Genomic DNA, 20,787 nt, shown 5'->3' on the forward strand with positions numbered 1-20,787 from the left:
GCGACTACTATAGAAGACATATCAGCATACAAACAAGTGAATGAAAGCATAGGGCACCTGCGTACGCATGGAAAAGCACACAATTGATATGAGCAGGAGGAGGGAAGAAGGGAAGGAAAGCGTGAAACAAAAAAATAAAGGATAAAACATTAAACATGACAAGCTGACAAGTGAACAGCCCGGACAAAACACCTGTCCGAGAAAGGGTTAGTACTCTACCTATCACCAGCCAAGACAGGGTTGGACTGGCGAGGGGGCAGGTAAAGCACCTATGGTCTATGACAAAAGAGACCAAAAACAAAAATACGTCCAGCAACAGTATCCGTCCGGGCTTTGCCCTGCGGATGGGGACCAGAGTTCGCGGACCTAGAGGTAGCGTCCAGTAATAACATTAAGAAGACACAGTTCTGGTCACACAGCATATGGGAACACTACGCCCCAGTGAGAGAAAGAGGCCATAAAAATAAAAAAATAAAAAAAATTGAACAAGTTGAAAGGCCAAGTTCGCCTCCAATAACCCGTATAACAAGAGGATGAAGAACAGTCATCTCCTAATGTAGAGAAATAGAATAGCATCAAGTTATGCTTACAAACACAGCCGACGTCGCTGCAGTTCCATTCAGGTGAGGGCCCTGTCCATCCTGCTGCGTCCCAGTCGATCTGGCTTGCCCGTGGACGCCGTCTGCCAAGCGGTCACTCGGGGCGGTATGGGCAGGGAGCCATCTTGGTCGGCCGGTAGCCAAGAGGGGATTTCCACCGGGGGGACATCCAGGGACCTCCAGACAGAGTCCAGGTCTGCCGGTGAGCGCACGGTGAGTAGCTTACCATTCCTGGAGATCGCTAGCCCAAAGGGGTACAACCATCGGAACGGGGTCGACGTCTTCCGCAGGACTTCCAGGAGAGGCTTGAATAGGCGCCGCTTGGCTAATGTGGAAGGCGCGAGGTCCTGGAACATCTGGATCGGGGCGTTCTCATACTCCAGTACCTCCATCTCTCGTTGCCTTTTCAGGAGGGCCGCAGTATCAACATAGCTCAACAGGCCACAGATCACATCACGTGGCGGCTCTTGCGGTTTGGGCCTAGGGCGTAACGCCCTGTGTATGCGCTCCACTACGATTCCCGCCGCTCTGTCAGGATCCAGCATCGTGGAAAACAATTCGCGCGCCACCGTCGGTAAGGCCTCCGCTGCAATTGACTCAGGTAGGCCGCGAATACGGATATTGCGCCGGCGGCTACGATTCTCCTGGTCTTCCAGCTTCAGGAAGGCATCGTTCAACAAGGCCCTGTGGGATGCCAGCGTCTCCGACGCTTTACCTTCGTAGGTCATGATGGCCTCTTGCGTGGCTTCTAGTGCAACCACTCTCTGCCCCAGGTGCTTCATGTCGTCCTTAATGTCGGACAGGTCTTGTTTCAGGGGTGAGAGGGCAGACTCGAGAACCCGGCGTAGGGTCCGCTCTGAGAGAGGCGGGTCTCTGGGCCTTCTATCCGAAATATCGGAGCCGCTGCCTGCATCTGAGAGTTCTCCCGCATCGGAGTCATGTGCAGCAGACGCCGCCATATTGGGGCCTTTCTGCGCGGCAATCCTCGGCGTTTTCCGAAGAAACTTCTCCATCTCAGGTTGTTTGGAGTGCAGTGGGGTAGACTCTGAGCTTCTTCTGTTCTTTTCTCTGCCAGGTTTCCCCATAATCAGGCAAATTATAAGCTTATATAGGGCAAAGGAGCCGGAATGCTGGAGGAGCTCAAGCTCGTGCGGCCATTCAGCAGCGTGGCTCGGCTCCGCCCCCTATAGTAGTTATATTCTTGTACATAGGAACAGTATTATAGTAGTTATATTCTTGTACATAGATGGCATTATTATATTAATTATATTCTTGTACATAGGAGCAGTATTATAGTAATTATATTCTTGTACATAGGAGCAGTATTATAGTAGTTATATTCTTGTACATAGGAGGCAGTATTATAGTAGTTATATTCTTGTGCATAGGAGCAGTATTATAGTAGTTATATTTTTTACATAGGAGGAGTATTATAGTAGTTAGATTTTTGGGTTAGGGTTGTATATGTGCAAAGTTAGAGTAATTCTGTTCTTGTACCTAATTATTAGAAACATATGTATTTCTATCAATAGATAAAAACAACCTACATTCCTGCCTGTAATATTTATTTCTACATAAATATAATTATACAAAACCCCAGCTAGAAGCAGCCTCTGCAGTGCAGCAAAAATGAAAACAGTAAAACAAGTCTCTTGGTAGCTTGGTCATTTTTGTAAAGACAAATCTTTGGAAATCCCATATTAAACTTGTCTTTTAAGTAATTACAGAGCCTTGTCTTGAGTGCATTTACTCTCGCAGAACCCCAGAACTGCTGACAACATCCTGCGTCTTAAATAGTGATTGATTGTTAATTATTAGCCCTCATCATCCATCATCATAAGCTTTTAAAGCTCATGTCAAATTAAGTGAGGTCAGTGGACCGTATTTAATTGAAGATTACAAAAACTCGGAGATGCAGCGATCTGATAAACAAGGAGCTAGGAAACTATCTTGTTATCAATTAGAAAAGGTTGTTATGACCACTGTTACTGAATTACGCTTATTACTTCCATTTTTGAGGGCACCAATACACGCTATGTACATAGGAGCCTGGTCATTCCTGGTTATTGAGGAGCTCAGCTATGATATATAGTTAAGGGATACAGATTTATTTAGGTTACATATTATAAGAGCTACATTCTGATCTTGATCACTTTAACATCTGGCTCCTACACTTTCTTTCTACCGACATCCCCACTATCATCATGGGTGACTTCAACATCCAGATTGACACCTGCCACTCAGCTGCCTCTTAACTCCTATCACTCTCTTCCTCCTTTGGCCTCTCACAGTGGTCTTCATTTCCCACCCACAGAGATGGTCACACTCTGGATCTTATCTTTACCCGCCTCTGCTCCCTATCTAACCTTTCTAATTTGCCTCTCCCCCTATCAGACCACAACCTACTCACCTTCTCTTCACTGGTCTCTTCTGAAGCTCCCCCGGTTCACTCACTAGCACACCCCCGCAGGAACCTTAAACATCTCGACTTTCACTTGCTTTCTGACTCCCTTCTGCCACTCTCTACCATCTGTTCCCTCCAAGACCCAGATACTGCCACCACCCTGTACAACACCACAATAAGTACAGCTATGTACACTGTTGCCCCCCTCACATACAATAAAATCTGAAAAATCAACAGACAACCCTGGCACACCAACCTGAACAAAAAAATCAGACAAGCTTCTAGGGCTGCAGAAATGTGATGGACGAAATCCCATTCTGAGGATCACTTCAGCACATACAAGCAATCACTCCTCATTTTCAAATCCTCACTCGCTGATGCAAAATGGGCCACTTCTCATCTCTCATATCTTCCCTGGCCCACGGCCCTAAACAATTTATCAACACTTTTACCTCCCTTCTCCGTCCCCCAGCCCCCCACCCTCTCCTCTAATCTCAGCTGAGGACTTTGCCACATACTTCAAACAAAAGATAGTCAACATCAGAGAAAACTTCAGTGCAGTCCCCATAGACCCTCTACACAACTGCTCTGTCCTCTTCTCCCAAATCCCGCATTCCACCATTACAGAAGAAAAACTCTCCACTCTACTCTGCAGATCACGTCTCACCACCTGTGCACTTGACCCGATCCCATCCCACCTCATCCCTAACCTCACTACAGTGTTTATCCCAGCCCAAACTCATCTCTTCAACCTATCACTAACCTCTGGTGTCTTGCCCTCTGGTTTTAAACATGCTACCATTACACCCATCCTCAAAAAGCCTTCACTTGATCCATCTGCTTTGTCCAGTTATCGCCCCATATCACTTCCTCCATTTGCCTCAAAGCTACTTGAACAATATGTCCATTCTGAACTGTCCTCTGACCTCTCCTCCTGCTCCCTCTTTGACCGCCTACAATCTGGCTTCCGACCCCACCATTCGACTGAGACTGCCCTCACCAAAGTCACCAATGACCTACTAACAGCCAAAACCATAAAACATTACTCTGTCCTCCTTCTCCTTGACCTGTCCTCTGCCTTTGACACTGTCGACCACTCCCTTCTGTTGCAAACTCTCATCTCTTGGCATCACAGACCTGGCCCTCTCCTGGATCACATTATACCTCACAGTGCGGACATTTAGCGTCTCCCACTCTCACACCACCTCCTCATCTCATTTTCTCTATGCTGGTGTCCCGCAAGGCTCTGTCCTAGGACCCCTGCTATCTCTCTATCTATACTTTTGGCCTGGGACATCTCAGAGTCCCATGGCTTTCAGTATCACTTTTATGCTGGCGACACACAAATCTACTTCTCTGGTCCAGACATCACCACCTTACTATCCAGAATCCCACAATGCTTGGATTCTTCCATCTCCTTCCGACCACACATCCAAGCCCTTTCCACCAACAGCCACCTCCAACTCAAAAACATCTCCCACATCCACGCTTTCGTCAACTTTGAGTTTTTAAAAATGCTTGTACATGCCCTCATCATCTCCCGCCTAGACGACTGCAACATTCTCCTCTGTGGCCTTCCATCTAGGACTCTCGCACCCCTCCAATCTATCCTCAACTCTGCTGCCCAACTAATCCACCTCTCACCCTGTTACTCATCTGCCTCTCCCCTCTGCCAATCACTTCACTGGCTCCCCATTGCCCAACAAATTCAGTTCAAAATACTAACAAATACATACAAAGCAGTCCACAACCTGTCCCCTCCCTACATCTCTAAGCTACTTTCCCGATACATCCCCACACGCAATCTTCGATCCTCACAAGACCTCCTTCTCTCCTATACTCTTATCACCTCTTCCCACAATCGCCTCCAAGATTTCTCCCATGCATTCCTCACACTCTGGAACTCGCTACCCCAACATATCAGACTCTTACCTACAGTGGAATCCTTCAAAAGAAACCTAAAAACCCACCTCTCCAGACAAGCCTACAACCATTGACCCGGGTTCCTCTACCCCGCCATGACCAACTTCACCCGCACCTACTGTGTTCTTCTCCCATACCATGCAGATTGCAAGCCCTCACGGGCAGGGCCCTCTCTCCTTCTGTACCAGTCTGTAACTGATCTTTTTTATGCTTAGTGCAATTGTCTGTATTATGTATGTGCACCCCTTTTCATATGTACAGCGCTATGGAATGAATAGCGCTTTAATAATAAATAATAATAATAATAACAACTTGTGGATGAAGTCCATAAGGCCAGTTTTGCTCTTAATACAATCGATGTATGAGGGGGCGTTTGCAGGCTGTCTTTGCACATGGGTTTTAATGTCTGAATGAGAACAATGATCAGGTAATACTTGAGGCTGAGATGGGCTCCAATATTTCCATAGAAAGGGGTGGCTCCATAACCATCAAAATTAGTCCTCATTATGTTAAAAGACAGAAAAGCTGGATGTTTATCTCTCCGTCCCCACCTTTTTAATGACCTCCCTAAGGCCAAATATCCACTCCCATAATCCTTTTCTCCTGGAAATCCTTCAAAATAGAAAAGAAGAAATGACCAGCTATGGCTGGACCTTCCCAATGGGCTCCATAGCAGCACCATTTTATGCCTCCATAGTACATACAGTACACCTGACAGCAGAAATATTTATTTTTTAAAATGTGTCTGTGTGTACAGATGTAGCCGAACTAAAATTTAAAGCGTTAGTTAAGCTTTTTGTGGCATTTTTTACTTAAAGGGACTCTGTCACCACTTTCTAACCCCCACTTTTTTAACTATCGTTTTATTCATGGTGCCCTTCTGATTACAGTTGTCATCTTATATGTTAGATCTGCGGTGCCGTTTAGGTAAAAAATCGATTTATATCACCTGTCAATCAGCTAGATAAGGTGCCCAGGGCGTTCCTCTCCTCTTGAATCTGCCGCCTGCCGCCGCCGCCGTTGGTGCCCAGCTCCTCCCCCGGTCTCGTCAGCGCTGCCTCAAACAACACTGATCCGCCTCCGGCTCTCCCTCAATGCCCCCTCCTTTTTTTCGGAAATCTCGCCCGTGCGTACGCATCCTTTCGGCATCATCGCTCTAAGTTCGCGTTATGCGCATGCGCGAGAAAAGGATGCGTACGCACGGGCGCAGGCCTGTGCGCACACGCGAGATTTCCGAAAAAAAGGAGGGGGCATTGAGGGAGAGCCGGAGGCGGATCTGTGTTGTTTGAGGCAGCGCTGACGAGACCGGGGGAGGAGCTGGGCACCAACGGCGGCGGCGGCAGGCGGCAGATTCAAGAGGAGAGGAACGCCCTGGGCACCTTATCTAGCTGATTGACAGGTGATATAAATCGATTTTTTACCTAAACGGCACCGCAGATCTAACATATAAGATGACAACTGTAATCAGAAGGGCACCATGAATAAAACGATAGTTAAAAAAGTGGGGGTTAGAAAGTGGTGACAGAGTCCCTTTAATGTGCTAACCAGGGGCGGACTTGGAACTTAAAGTGGCCCTGGAAAAAATACTAAAAGTGGCCCTGTTTTGTAGTTGGGTCCAAATTAATGGAAGGCAGGGCCAGCAATACCATATAGCGGCACATTATACCACCCCAACACAGCCAAATACCAGAGTCCATCATAAAATACTGCCAGCAGCACAAAATACATCCCCAAAAACTTCTACTAGACGGCTGTGAAGAGGGCTCAGGCTGCCCCCTGGGCACTGGGAAATTTCCCTGTAAGGTCTATGGCCAATCCGCCCCTGGCACTAAACATCAAGTTTAGCTCGGGTGCATCTGTAGATATAAATTCTCTGTAGAACATAGAGGTAATGCAGTATGAAAATGCAGATTTACAGGATATTGAGGGTCTACAAAAAGCTGGGAAACACTCAAAAATATAAAACTAGACTAGAAAACCCCAAATTTCCTACAAGAACAGAACTTACATTTTATTATGTATGATGTTTGCAAATTTTCATTATTGTAAATGTTTCCATTTTCTGGAATATTTAAACAGTCTGCTTGGTGAAACAAAAATCATTGGACTATATACAGCCTGTGCATGAAATATCTTCACTAATTGCCCCTTTCTGGATTGAATAGAAGTCTGCAGTTTATATAGGGATGTCTATTAATTTGAGTCGCACACCAGCCATTATTTCTGGAGTTGTCCACATGTTTAATTACTTACGGTAGCAAACCACATGAGAGCCGCCTGCTTAGTGAAGCTTACATTGTATACGGTATTAATTGGACTCTGCCGTGGTCATCCTGATGTATGTGACTTAAATCGCTCTCCACCACTTTGCAAGTCAGATAACAGGAAGGCGGGATGAAGCTTAATTTGGCTTCTTCATCAAAGTAGTTTAATAAATCACAAATATGGATATAAAAAAGGAATTCTAAAAATAAAGTTTGCATCAATTTTACATATATGTGTATATATATTTATATATTTTGTGATAAAGTGCACGGTAGAGGTATGGTGGGGGGGTGTATTTAACCCGGTGGTTAGTTTAGCTGGGTGAGATAACTGAAATCCAGAAATAGTGCTGCTGCAGAGAGGCATAGCTTGCTGGAGATTGTTTTGTTTAAAGTTGTATGGGCTGGATTTTTTTGGGACTGGGAGACAGGTTGGTAGTGGGAGCCTCTCAGTCCACACCCCTAGTCCACTACAGGTATTCCCTTTAGCTGAGGAGATCACAGGTGAGGTCAGTTGGGCTATAATCAAGGAGGGATAAGACAACCCTCTGTGTATGACTGGGGAGAGGAAGTGAACTTCAGAGAGGGTTGGAGCCGAAGACCCTGTGGGTAAACTGCATTTTTTTTTTAGGTTAGCCACGGAGAAGACCTCTGTATTAGCTACAGCCCAGACGGGCAGGTGTTTATTTTGGATTATGTTTGTGCTGGTGCTGAAGTGCCACAATAAATCACCATTTGGACTTGAACCCCGTTGTCAGAGGAGAAATATGATTGCGACCCCCTGTGAGAGAGCGATCCCTTACAATATATATATAATTTAGTAATACTAAAAACAATCAAAAGATTGACAAGAAAGCATGAGGTGATGGTTATATAATAGATTAAAACAAAAAACACTCCATAAGACTATGTTCATAGTAGCGCGGGGAATCCAATAGTCTGATCCGACAGAGGATCATGTTACCGGAGCTCATCGTATACAGCATTGCCAGACATGACCATGTACCGATGGATCCCCATTGACTATAATGGAAGCCAGTGGTGATCTGGCCGGTTTCTGGAATAAATGCCAAGTGTCGGCTGGACAAATACCAGTGCATGTAGCGGTTCTCTGGCCGGCCAACAGCCGGCATGGCATGCCGGACATGTGAAGGAAGCCTAAACCATTAAAAGCAGATTCTGTTCATTGGTAATAAAGTTATATTATACTGCACTGTAGTGTTTTAAAGGGGTTTCGAAGATTTTGCTATTGATAGTCTAATCTCACTTCAACACTCGCCATGAACACTGTAGTTACCAGTTCCATCCACTAAACAATGGACAGAGCTAAGTAATTTTAGTGCTGGTGCTACAGCTAACAGTTGACTGGGGACGGGGGATGTGCTGGCGGACGGGGGATATTGCAGCCTTCTCATTGGCCCACAAGCAAGAAGGGAGGTTACTGATGAAAAAAAAATCTAGAATATCAGCAAATACAAATATATAGCACTATAGACTACATCTTCGCAAATTCGCGATCAACACTATGCTGGCAGACCCCCTTCTTTCTAAAATGTATGGCCTATCCAGAAGAATTTCCTTCAATATCAAAATCCTGAACAACCCAAATTAACAGGACTACTAAATAAATTGCTTTGTATCCATTAGTCAAAAAAATTATTACAATTTGTGACTTTCCGTTAACAAATGGACCTTTTGAACAGGGCAGGTTTATGTGAGGTCATGGGTAACAGAGTTGCGGTGGACCTTATTTCTACCTATGGTAGGATTGTCCAGGCCTTTACAGAGCTAGAGTATGTTTATTTAATTCAAATAAACAGATTTCCAGCACAAAGGAGATAAAATCTTGCATGTTCTTTATTGACTATTCCAAACGTACACACGGTGCAGTGAAGAAGGTCCCTCCATGTCCCTGGTCAGACCGACATGTTTCGAGCCAGCCGGCTCTTAGTCACATGATCATGACTAAGAGCCGGCTGGCTCGAAACATGTCGGTCTGACCAGGGACATGGAGGGACCTTTTTCACCGCACCGTATGTACATTTGGAAAATTCAATAAAGAACATGCAAGATTTTATCTCCTTCGTGCTGGAAATCTGTTTATTTGAATTAAGTTTACGCTGAGCTGACCTGGCTTTTCCGTCGCACGACTGAACCGGTGAGTTGGATTTTTATTCATTTATGTTTATTTAGATCACAAAGGACCCCCAAGCCCGGTTATCCCCAGCATCTGCCCATATTTCCCTGGTACTTATATTGGCCATGATTCAGAAGATATGAGAATAACATTCACTAAGCGAGTAGACGGTGCTATGGTATTTCAACACAACATTATGTGCACACAAATCCTCACCGAGCACTGGAGGACATAATGTATATAATAACGTATGCCGATATCTTCAGATTCCCTACCTTTCTGATGTGTTGCAAAAGTCTGAGACAATTGTTTAAAAAGTTCTGGGTATTCAAACTTTACTTCATGGGCCTTGATCCAAAAAGAAGACTCTGACAGCTCTTGTGGTTCAACCTAAACAAGAAGAACATGGTACGGCTTATAATATAATACATAAACATCCAATACTACTATAAAGAGGCTACGCCTTTGCCAATATCTGCTGTACAAGTTGGGGATCTGAACATGGTGTTCCCGACTCGACCACTGACTGCTATGTTACACAGCAGTCACCTGGCAGCAGCGTCCATGAAGATAACTCTCATCACAGACATTTAACACCTCAGATCATGTGATCAGTTGTGACCATGGCATCTGAAGGGTTAGGCCTCATGCACAAGACCGTATGTATTTTGCGGTCCGCAAAAAATACGGATGACGTCCATCTTCATTCCTTATTTTGTGGAACAGAACAGCTGGCCCCTAATAGAACAGCACTATCCTTGTCCGTAATGCAGACAATAATAGGACATGTTCTATTTTTTTGCGGAATGGAAATACGGACATAAGGAAACAGAATGCACTTGGAGTACCTTCCATTTTTTTTGCAGACCCATTGAAATGAATGGAATGACCTAACCCCCCCCCCCCCCCTTACAATGAGATTGCATTAGCCATTTGTTTGCTGCAGTTGAGAGCAGTTGAGAGCTTTGTGAAGATTCCCAGTCCTGCTATAGCAAACCATTTTTCCATAGACTGCCATGGCAAACAATGGCAGTCTATGCTTTAAGCGATCTAATGGTCTCATGTTTAAGTTCCATAAAAAAAAAAATATAATGTAAAAAAAATAATGATTTAAAAACCCCTCTAACAAATACAAGTTATCAGAAAGTCATATAGTACATACCCCAGAATACAGCAGCATCAATAAAAACTACAGCTTACCCCATAAGAATGAGCCCAGCTCAGTCAATGAAATTATATATATTTTTTTAAGTTATCTATATCAGAAAATAGCAACACAAAGACATTTTTAAAAGTTTCTAACCTGTAAAACATTGAATTTTTTCCCAATTCCACCCCATAAAAAAAAGCTTTCCAGTTTTAAAATGTATTATATGGAACATTAAATGGTGCCATTACAAAGTGCAACTTGTCCTACAAAAAACAAGCTTTCGTAAGGTAAAGTGAATGTAAAACAAAAAAAAGTTGGCTCTTGGAATACAGGGAGGAAAAAATTAAAATGAGCTGTGTCCTTAAAGGGATTCCGTCACCTCCTTTTACCCTATAGAGATGCGGACATGCACGGATAGATCGCCCCTAGCATGTCCGCAATATATCTGTCCCATATCTCTGAGTGGTTTTATTAAGTGTTAAAAAATTATTTTATATATATGTAAATCAGCCTGGTAAGGAGCCCAAGGGTCTGCACTAACCGTTCTGGAGCCTAGCCATGCCCCCCTGTATCCACGAATCTCCTCTTTGCTCACAAAGTTAGATCGCCGCGAGCTAGCGCATGCGCAGTACCAGCATAGTGTTCCTTCCCTGTGCTGGTATCAGCCTCAGGGAAGGAACTGTGCATGCTCGAGCTCACGCACCGCGAGATTACAGCGATCTGACTTTGTGAGCAAGGAGGCGCATTGTGGATACAGGCGGTGCTGAGCTCCTTCACAGGGGGGCGTGGCTGGGCTCCAGAACGGTTAGTACAGCCCCTTGGACTCCTTACCAGCCCCTTGGGCTCATTTACATATATATATAAAATCTTTTATATAACACTTAATAAAACCACTCAGATATGGGACAGGCATCGGTGAAGCTAAAAGCTCATGGGCCCTAGTGCAAGAGTTCAGCTTGGGCCACCAGTGCTTGTTGGAAAGGGGCAGGGGAGCACGTAGCCTTCCTGCTGCCTGAGGCAAACATTGAAAGGGCACCCCCTCATGCCAAATTCTTGACCTAACCCCTTCCCTCCACCCAGAGGTGTATATTGACCAGCATGCACTTCCTATAATGCCAGTGTCTTATGTGGCACAAGGGTCTTTGGGCCCCTCAGACTCCTGGGCCCGGTAGCGACTGCTACCTCTGCACCCCCTATAGCTACACCCCTGGTGCCAGGTGTATTGCAGACATGCTAAAAAGAGGTGACAGAATCCCTTTAAAGGGGTTTTCCAGTAGTTTCACATTGATAACCCACACTCCAGATAGGCCATAAATATTTGACTGGGTCCGACACCCTGCACCCCCACTCATTAGCTCTTCTGCAGTACCTCCAAAGCTGGGACTTTATAGCACCATCCATTGTGTAATGTATCTATAGAATCTCAAGTGGTCTATGAGAATATTTTATAGATTTTTTTTTCCTGTTAGTAACTCAACATACAAATCTACATCAAAAGCAATCATCTATTCAATCAAAATTACAAGGATTTCTTTTTCCCACTTAGATGATGTAGTTACATATAACACAATGTGTAATTTATTAATCTGTTAGCACTGAGCGGCCAAGGTGGGATGAGCCTGACAAACCAGAAAAGAAGCTTCACACTTATCCCATAAAGATTCAACAAGACTTAATGGAATCTATTATTGCTAAATGAATGGGCCATTTTTAACCGAGACCATAGAAGTCATGTTTGTAATGGTGACATCCTCACGTATCCCTTGGTCTTAAATTTAATAGTTCTTCATTAATGAGTAAGTGTCATTACATTTAGTGACAGAAAATCCAGACTATTAACACCATTTTTCATGAATGCCCATTAAATGGCCCAAGGACGCCCTCGCCAGAGAAGACACATAGAACGTACATTTCTAGGATTAATACATTATGTCAGGATTCTTCAAGGATTATTTCACATTTCTTAAATATATTTCAATTGTATGGTAAATCAAATGAGAGAGGATTCTGCACTCAATCGGTGTGATAGAAGGGCGAAACACATATAATTACAGGAGTAATATGTAGATAGTTCTGAAAAACCAAGAACCTATAGTACAACACAACAGTTAAAAATAGATCATTACCTTAAATATCAAAACTGGCAATAAAACTGTGATAATACAACAATACTGATAGTAAACATAACAAAAGCCGATTAAGACAGTAGAAGACAAAAAAAAATAGAAGACAAGGTAGAACAAAATGACGGAGAGAAAGATGATGGCAGAGGTAAAAAAGATGGTGAAGATATAGAAAAAGGTGAAGGTCAAGATGGCAAAGATGAAGAAACTGGCAAGGATTAAAAAAGATGGAGAAGATGTAGAACATGAAAGAGATAAAGATAATGGAAAAGGCGAAGATGATCTTAAAAAAGATGACAAACATACAGAACATTATAAAGAGAACATAGAAGTTGGAGATAAATAAGATGACAAAGATGAAGAAAATGTCAAAGATAAACAACATATTGGAAATGAATATTGTACAAATAAAGAAGATGGCGGACATAAGTATGGCAGAGATAAAGAAAAAGACGAAGATAAAGAAGATGGTGAACATATAGAAGATGAAGAGGACGGTAGGAATAAAGAAGAGAGTGGAGAAAAAGAAAATGGTAGAGATATAAAAGAGGATGGAAATATAGAAGAGGATGAAGATAAAGAAAAGGGTGAAGATACAGAAAAGGCTGGAGGTAAAGAAGAGGATGGAGATAAAGAAAATGGTTGAGATGAAGCTGGTTGAGCCAAAAAAGTCATTCCAGTCATGAAGTTGGTGAAGCAGTTGGAATTGCCGAAAGTCCTTATTGGACAAACAGTCCGGCAATATCGGATTGGGCCTTGACCTCGATACACTGGACTGCTTCTCCAATAAGGCTCCATTCACACGTCCGTGGAACACGGTCCGTGTGATACCGGCCTGGATTTCTTCAGAGTGCAGGAGTGCACGGCGTGATTGGTTGCTATGACGCCGTGCGCTTCCTGCTGCAGCCGCTGTACAGTGATACACTGGTATAGATCATACCGGTGTATTACCGTACTGCGGCGGCAGCAGAAAGAGCACGGCGTCATAGCAACAAATGATGCCGTGCGCTCCTGCACTCTGAAGAAATCCAGGCCGGTATCACACGGACCGTGTTCCACGGACGTGTGAATGCAGCCTTAAGATTCTCAGCAATTCCATCTGTACTTGTGTTTGTTAGGTTTTTTTTTCTCTAATTTCACTACAAGGAAAAAACTTGTTTGGAGGTTTATACTTTGTGGAAACCTAAACTTAGAAAAGGAACTTGCATGAAAACTGTGCTTTGAATAACAAAAAAAAGAAAAGGGCCTGAAGCTAAAGTTTGGGCATCCTGCATGATTAGTACCTAGCTTCACCCCCTTTGACAAGTATCACAGCTTAAATTTGAATTTTTGTGGAGTCAAGCCAAGGGTCTTTTATTTCTTGTTTGAGGGATTTCCATCCATATTTCCTTGCAGACGTCTTTCAGTTCTGTGGGATTCCTGGACCATCTTGAATGCCTTGCTATTTTGAAGTCTATCCACAGATTTTCTTTGATGTTCAGATCAGGTGACTGTTAAAGCTATGGTAAAAACTTCAACTTGTGCCTTTTGAGGTCGTCTATTGTGGATTTTGAGGTGTTTAGGATCATTGTCCATTTGCAGAAGCCATCCTCTTTTCAGCTTCAGCTTTTTTACAGTTAGTGTTATGTTTGCTTCCAGAATTTGCTGGAATTTCATGGAATCCATTCTTCTTGATACTTTCTAAAGGGGTGCTACTAGATACTAACCATGCAGGGTTCCCAAACTTTTGCTTTGGTCCGTTTTACATTTTTGTTACTTTGTTTTTAGTTTACAATACAATACAAAGGGAATATGTCATTAATGTTATGCCTTTTGGAGATCATTTCATCTTCAACTTGCTTAACTGTTCACAGCAACAATCATTTTGATCCGGGTGACCAAACTTTTGCATGCCACTGAAAATCTGAGCTCCTTAACCGTTAGCTTATCAGATGGATAACTCAAAGAATCAGGTTGATGATTTTTGCTGGACCACACTATTCATGCCCATAACACTCTATCTATGGTCTATCATTGGATCTCCATGGTTGACCAGCATTACATTTTCAACTGAAATAGATATAATCTAGAAGTATCACACCTCTGTAACTAATGTAAAAAAATGCCCTGTTGTGGAGGCTCAACATAATTACCCTTCATCAAGGTCAAGACTGGTCTACCATGAGGACAATTAAAACAATCACAGAAGAGATTTCCTTTCAGATAAGTGAAGACTTTGTAATCGGCTGGCCTTAAGTAGCAACAGAAATTCATCTAAAATGTTGCTTTCTCCACAAAACTGTGCCACATTCTCATTCACTTCAGTACTCATAAGCTTCAGTACCAGACACAAGCCATGGACATAGAGATATAAATGTAAAAACACAAAATGCAATCGCACTCTGCAACCAGCACTCTGCCCTGCCTTTATGCTGGATGTTGAATAAGGCATTGGTGTACATTTTGGCCAAAGCGTAATAAGCCACTCACCGCGTCAAGGTTGCCTTCATGAGTGGTCCCTAACACTAGTTCCTACCTTTTATGGGCCATGACAGCCACATAAAGTCCAGGGAGCGCAGGTACAGCATGCATGCCAAGCACACTCTGCTTTTAACCCCGTCCGGTGCCATTACAGCTTTCATCGGATCCAGGGATGCAAGTACTCACATGCATGCTGAGCCCACTTTATACTTCTCCTGGAACCTAATGGTTACTGGTAGGTGCTGTATAAGCAGACTCAGTTTTATATTGACTTTAAAACCAGCCTCCAGGGGGCAGATTAACTGGACAGGTGTGCTTGACTGTTGGAGATCGCCACGCCTCCAATGCGTACTACAAAGAGAAAAATATGGAAAATTTCAGCCCGCACAACCCCTAGCAGGTGCAGACATAGCAGGTGCAACCCCTAGCAGGTGCAAGCCATGGACATAGTTGACGCTGTTTTGAAAGAAAGCAGCCACTTTTTAAAACAAAAAGCTAAATCTCTGAATAGGCGATCAGGAAACTGGATGGAGTATATGAGTATATATGAGATTGTATGATAATAAATGCACAGGAGTTTGTTGAAAACACAGTGTAAATGCTTTGCATCGTCTACGGACTGTGTCTCATCTGCATTCCTTACAGTTGTCACACCGCAATCTTCAAGAAATAACAAAGTTCACGAGATTTGCATATAATAATATTCTTGACCTTCTCAACGCCCTCGATTACATTTTCTCTTTTCCAGTTTATTCCTACTGTACTTCAGGCTTCATAAATAAACAGACACATCACTGACGCTTATACTGATACTTTATGACATTTCTAGATGATCAGATTTATATTATATTATCTAGATAAGTAAAGAAGGAAAATAATTATTATTCTCTAGGATGGTGACCACCTAGAGGTCCGGAACTGGTCAAATATCAACCATCTAATGTATTCCACTATTCTACCTACCAGGTAACATCAGAGGGCTGGGCTTTTGGGGGTTACCAGAAAAAATAGTTCCATGAGAGCCAACATGGCTGACAATAGCATTTGTCCAAGAAACATGGGACATGGATTGGGTTTACCAGATTTAGAGCTGCTATATGTTAGTGGCTTCTGGATCAAGCTCAAAGAGGAGAACCAGAGTTGAGATTGCACTCTATGATGTTCTTACAACCTTAGCATAGGCTGCCTTGAAGTAACTTCTTAATTACAGGACTAGACTTCTACAGTAATTTCACATGAAGGTTCTGGACAGAGTCTTAGTAAGGTTTTCCTTAAAGGAATTATCCAAATAAACATTTATCACCTACTGTATCCACAAGACAGGGGATGAATATCAATTGCAGAGGTTCTGGCCACGGTCCCCGTGATCCTGAGAATAGAAGGTCATCTGTCTAAATGGATCGGTAGTGTTCATGTCACTGCTCCATTTATTTCTATGGGACCGATGGAGGAATCCATCCAGAGAAGAAACCCCTCATTCCCAAGATTGCTGCGGGTCCCAGTGGTCTGACCCCCTTCCTGTGATCTGACATCAACCAACTGAAGTAGAATGGCTTGTTGGTACTCTCCCAGCACTCAAGAACTGGGCACATGCCCAGCCAGCTCCAATACCAGCTACACCCCACAGGTTGTCACCTGCTAAAGGGGGCACCAAGAAACCACTCCAGCTTGGCCAGGTACTTGAATAAAGGTATAGGAAAGCATACTGAGTATTTTGCCCCAGGGTAAGGAATGCCCATTCCAAAGCATCCTACCCTTTATACTATCGGCAAGTTGGCATAGGTATGTTACATACAAGGCGGATGACTGAATCCTGGCTGGACAGATTCCAGGCACACGGATTGCAGCTCAGAATTATTGGATGTGTCTGATCTCTGCACTGAATAATTTCTCATTTTTCTATAAAACGAAAGCACTAAGCATAGCTCGCATCTCGTAGGTGGGCAAAATTCAAGAACAATCCCGATATTTAGACATTTATCCTATAAACAAAATGCAGACAATGTGTCACGGTTGGAAAATCTTATCAGGATGGAGGTTTTTCTGGTTGGTGGGAATGCAAGGAGGTATTGATTTTTTTTTCTCTCTGCTCGCTGCAGCATAAGAGAGCATAGCCTGACATTTAATAACAGCTCCATAATTGTACCGTTTAGAAGATCGCTGCCAATAATTTCTTTAAGGTGGAGGGGGAGGGGAGGGTTTGTAATCTATTTGGTTTAACAGTGGAAAGGACAATGAATTACAGTTAAACGTGATGTGAAGGGTAATTTTAAGACCAGGAGTGATGTAAATCTGGTTTAAGCAGTGTTTATTGATTGAAGTGAAAATGCTAAATTTGAGAAATGACAAGATGTCTCATAAGTCTGCAGAAATGGCAGTGCTGCAGACAGAGCGCGCTACGGTAAACCTCTGCAAACCAACATCATTTGTCTGATTATTGGAACTCACGGTATCTACAGAAACATTTCTGTATCAGAGCTTCCTATGTATTTATTCATATGGCACCAACATATACTGGAGGAGTGTAGGGGGAATGTGCAACACAACAGTTCCTTAGCCCATGCGGCTCCTCACAATCTAATGTACATTTAATTGGAAGTCAAGATATAACTGGGTGGAAGGCAGAAAATGAGGACTTTTAGGTCTCTGATCAAGGTTCTGTTCAACTCAACGCCACCCTCTTCAGTCTAAGGCAGCCCTATTACTGACCGGCATATCTTATGTAAATGTATTCCTTCAAGAAGTAACTCATTTTAACATTTTGGATTGAACCTCATTGATACTCCTCTTTTTAGAACATTCAGTGGACTATCCCATACATGATTTTCATACCAAAAGTCTCTGGATATTTAGTCTCGTAATACTCTTGATGGCTGTTTTAAAGTTAATTTTGATTTATTTTATTTTTTTATGCTTCCATGTATCCCCTGCTAGGGATGGGCTATGGACAAAATCTCTCCTTTGCCTTCTGGCAGCTGCCCTCCTCTGTTCCTTACCTCCTTTGCGGTAGGAGTCTTATCAGCTATACTGCCATGCTACTGCACAAACCCTGTGCATGTGTGACCAGCAGCATTCTGCCCATTAGGTGGAAAAGCACATTGCTATACATTGTAAACACAAGGGAGCACCATAATATGTATGTAAATAAAGGCCGCAGGTGCCATACTATGTAAATAAATGAACACCAGGAGGAGCCATACTATGTAAGTAAATGAGCACCAGAGGGCGCCATACTATGTAAGTAACTGAGCACCAGGAGGAACCATACTATGTAAGTAAATAAACACCAGGGGGAGACATACTATGTAAGTAAATAAACACCAGGAGGAGCCATACTATGTAAGTAAATGAACACCAGGCGGAGCCATACTATGTAAGTAAATGAACACTAGGTGGAGCCATACTATGTAAGTAAATTAATATCAGGTGGTGCCATATTATTTAGGTAAGTGAACACCAGGTGGAGCCATACTATGTAAGTACCTGAACACCAGGTGGAGCCATACTATGAAAGTAAATGAACACCAGGTGGAGCCATACTATGTAAGTAAATGAACACCAGGGGGAGCCATGTTATGTAGGTAAATGAGCACCAGGTGGAGCCATACTATGTAAGTAAATTAATATCAGGTGGTGCCATATTATTTAGGTAAGTGAACACCAGGTGGAGCCATACTATGTAAGTACCTGAACACCAGGTGGAGCCATACTATGAAAGTAAATGAACACCAGGTGGAGCTATACTATGTAAGTAAATGAACACCAAGTGGAGCCATACTATGTAAGTAAATTAATCAGGTGGTGCCATATTATGTAAGTAAATAAAAAACAGGTAGACCCATACTATGTAAGTAAATGAACACCAGGTGGAGCCATACTATGTAAGCAACTGAACACCAGGTGGAGCCATACTATGTAAGTAAATGAACACTAGGTGAAGCCATACTATGTAAGTAAATGAACAACAGGTGTAGCCATACTATGTAAGTAAATGAACACCAGGTTGAGCCATAATATGCAAGTAAATAAACACCAGGTAAAGCCATACTATCTAAGTAAGTGAACACCAAATGGACCTATACTAAGTAAGTTACTGAACACCAGGTGGTGCCATACTATGTAAGTAACTGATCACCAGGTGGAGCCATAATATGCAAGTAAATGAACACCAGGTGGAGCCATACTATGTAAGTAACTGAACACCAGGTGGAGCCATACTATGTAAGTAAATGAACACCAGGTGGAGCCATACTATGTAAGTAAATGAACACCAGGTGGAGCCATACTATGTAAGTAAATTTTACCAAGCTTTGAAAAATTTTGCTGTCGAGATTTCAGATTCAACCTCCTTGAGCACCCCATTCCCTAGTACCTTTTTGAGAAGAAAAACATCTTCTGCAAGTGATATTAAGGAGTAGTCCTTGGTTGGTTTCCAGCATATTGTGTATTTAATAACTTTAAGATAATTTCCTTCCTTGTTTCTAAGTGGACAAATATCCAAATAATGGTGAATGTTCCCTTGACCCCTGAGTTTTTATTCACTTGTATTCCCTTGGGGGTAACATCTTAATTAAATCTTATATTAGGTGAACCCATGAAACTATGTCCACCCTTTGCTTACCCTATTGGATAGAATTTGCTCACTTGTGTCCCAATGAGATATTGTTAACTATGTGGCGTGGGGGCCTAGTACAGTGATGGGCAAACTGCGGCTCTCCATATGTTATAAAACTAAAAATAGCTGTAGGTAGACTTGGTATACTGGGAGTTGTAGTTTTGCAACAGCTGGAAAGCCGCAGTTTGCCCATCCCTGGCCTAGTAGAATACAGGACACTATATGGCGGTCCAGCAGTCAAGGGTCAAATAACATATAGCCATACAGGTAAATAATTTGTCCTTGATGTCTGAATGGTGTAGAGTTCTTCTCTGTTGCGCCGATCCTGCACCAAAACTTGCTTGTCAGTTGCCAAATGACTCTTACAGCTCCTCTTTAAGTAGGAGGAGCTGTAGGTGACCTCTCCTACTAGTATCATGGGAGTAGTCTGGATCTACAAGTCTCTACTAAAACTCTATCCTCACTCAAGATTTACCAGTCACATATTAACAGATTGATGTTCATGTACCACACCCTAATGGTCTATATACAATGCCTATGCTATAGAGACCTTATGACAGAGAATCTCCCAAACCAGTATACTTGACATTTACTACCTGCTGGCCTGAAGGGACAATGGTAGGAGAGAATGTATCCACTGATGGACAAGCTGGAAGGTGTTCTTACCTTATTGACCCATTATGAGAACATCCAAAACCCCTTGACTCTATAACATAGAGACACATGAGACACATAAAAGACTTGTTGGCCCAATGGGCAAGTATTTCATCTATGATGACCAAGTAATAATGAACTGCATGACCAGCAGGAGCACCCTTCAGACCCTTATGAGCATACATGAGCGAATTGAAATTTGTGAATTTGACCCAATTCGGGAGAATCAAAATGGGAGAAAGAGCAAAAGAGAGAGAAAAGGAGAGAGATAATTTCCCTGAATTTGACCTGAACTAAATCAGAAGGTTGAATTGACAGAATCCGACCCAAATCAAATTTAAGAAATTCATTCATCTCTACTTATTAGTATTCTTGGCACTATTTAGTATCAAAGCTCCAAAACGTACAGAGAAAAATATAAAAATGTAATTTGCAAGCGCCGTCCTGGCTACATTTTA

The 20,787-nt window shown here is 42.8% G+C and overlaps 1 protein-coding gene across 4 annotated transcripts in view; it reads right to left on the bottom strand.

The window, feature by feature from the left end:
- The window catches only part of DIAPH2 (diaphanous related formin 2), a 1,273,340-nt gene that overhangs the window by 866,449 nt on the left and 386,104 nt on the right, over positions 1-20,787 (bottom strand). For all 4 annotated transcript variants that reach the window (XM_044268818.1, XM_044268816.1, XM_044268815.1 and 1 more), the window contains one exon: positions 9,603-9,717. In XM_044268818.1, the coding sequence (XP_044124753.1) occupies positions 9,603-9,717 (115 nt within the window). The remainder of the gene's footprint in view (positions 1-9,602; positions 9,718-20,787) is intronic.

This window comes from Bufo gargarizans, chromosome 9, assembly GCF_014858855.1.
Source record: "Bufo gargarizans isolate SCDJY-AF-19 chromosome 9, ASM1485885v1, whole genome shotgun sequence".
NCBI lineage: Eukaryota > Metazoa > Chordata > Amphibia > Anura > Bufonidae > Bufo > Bufo gargarizans.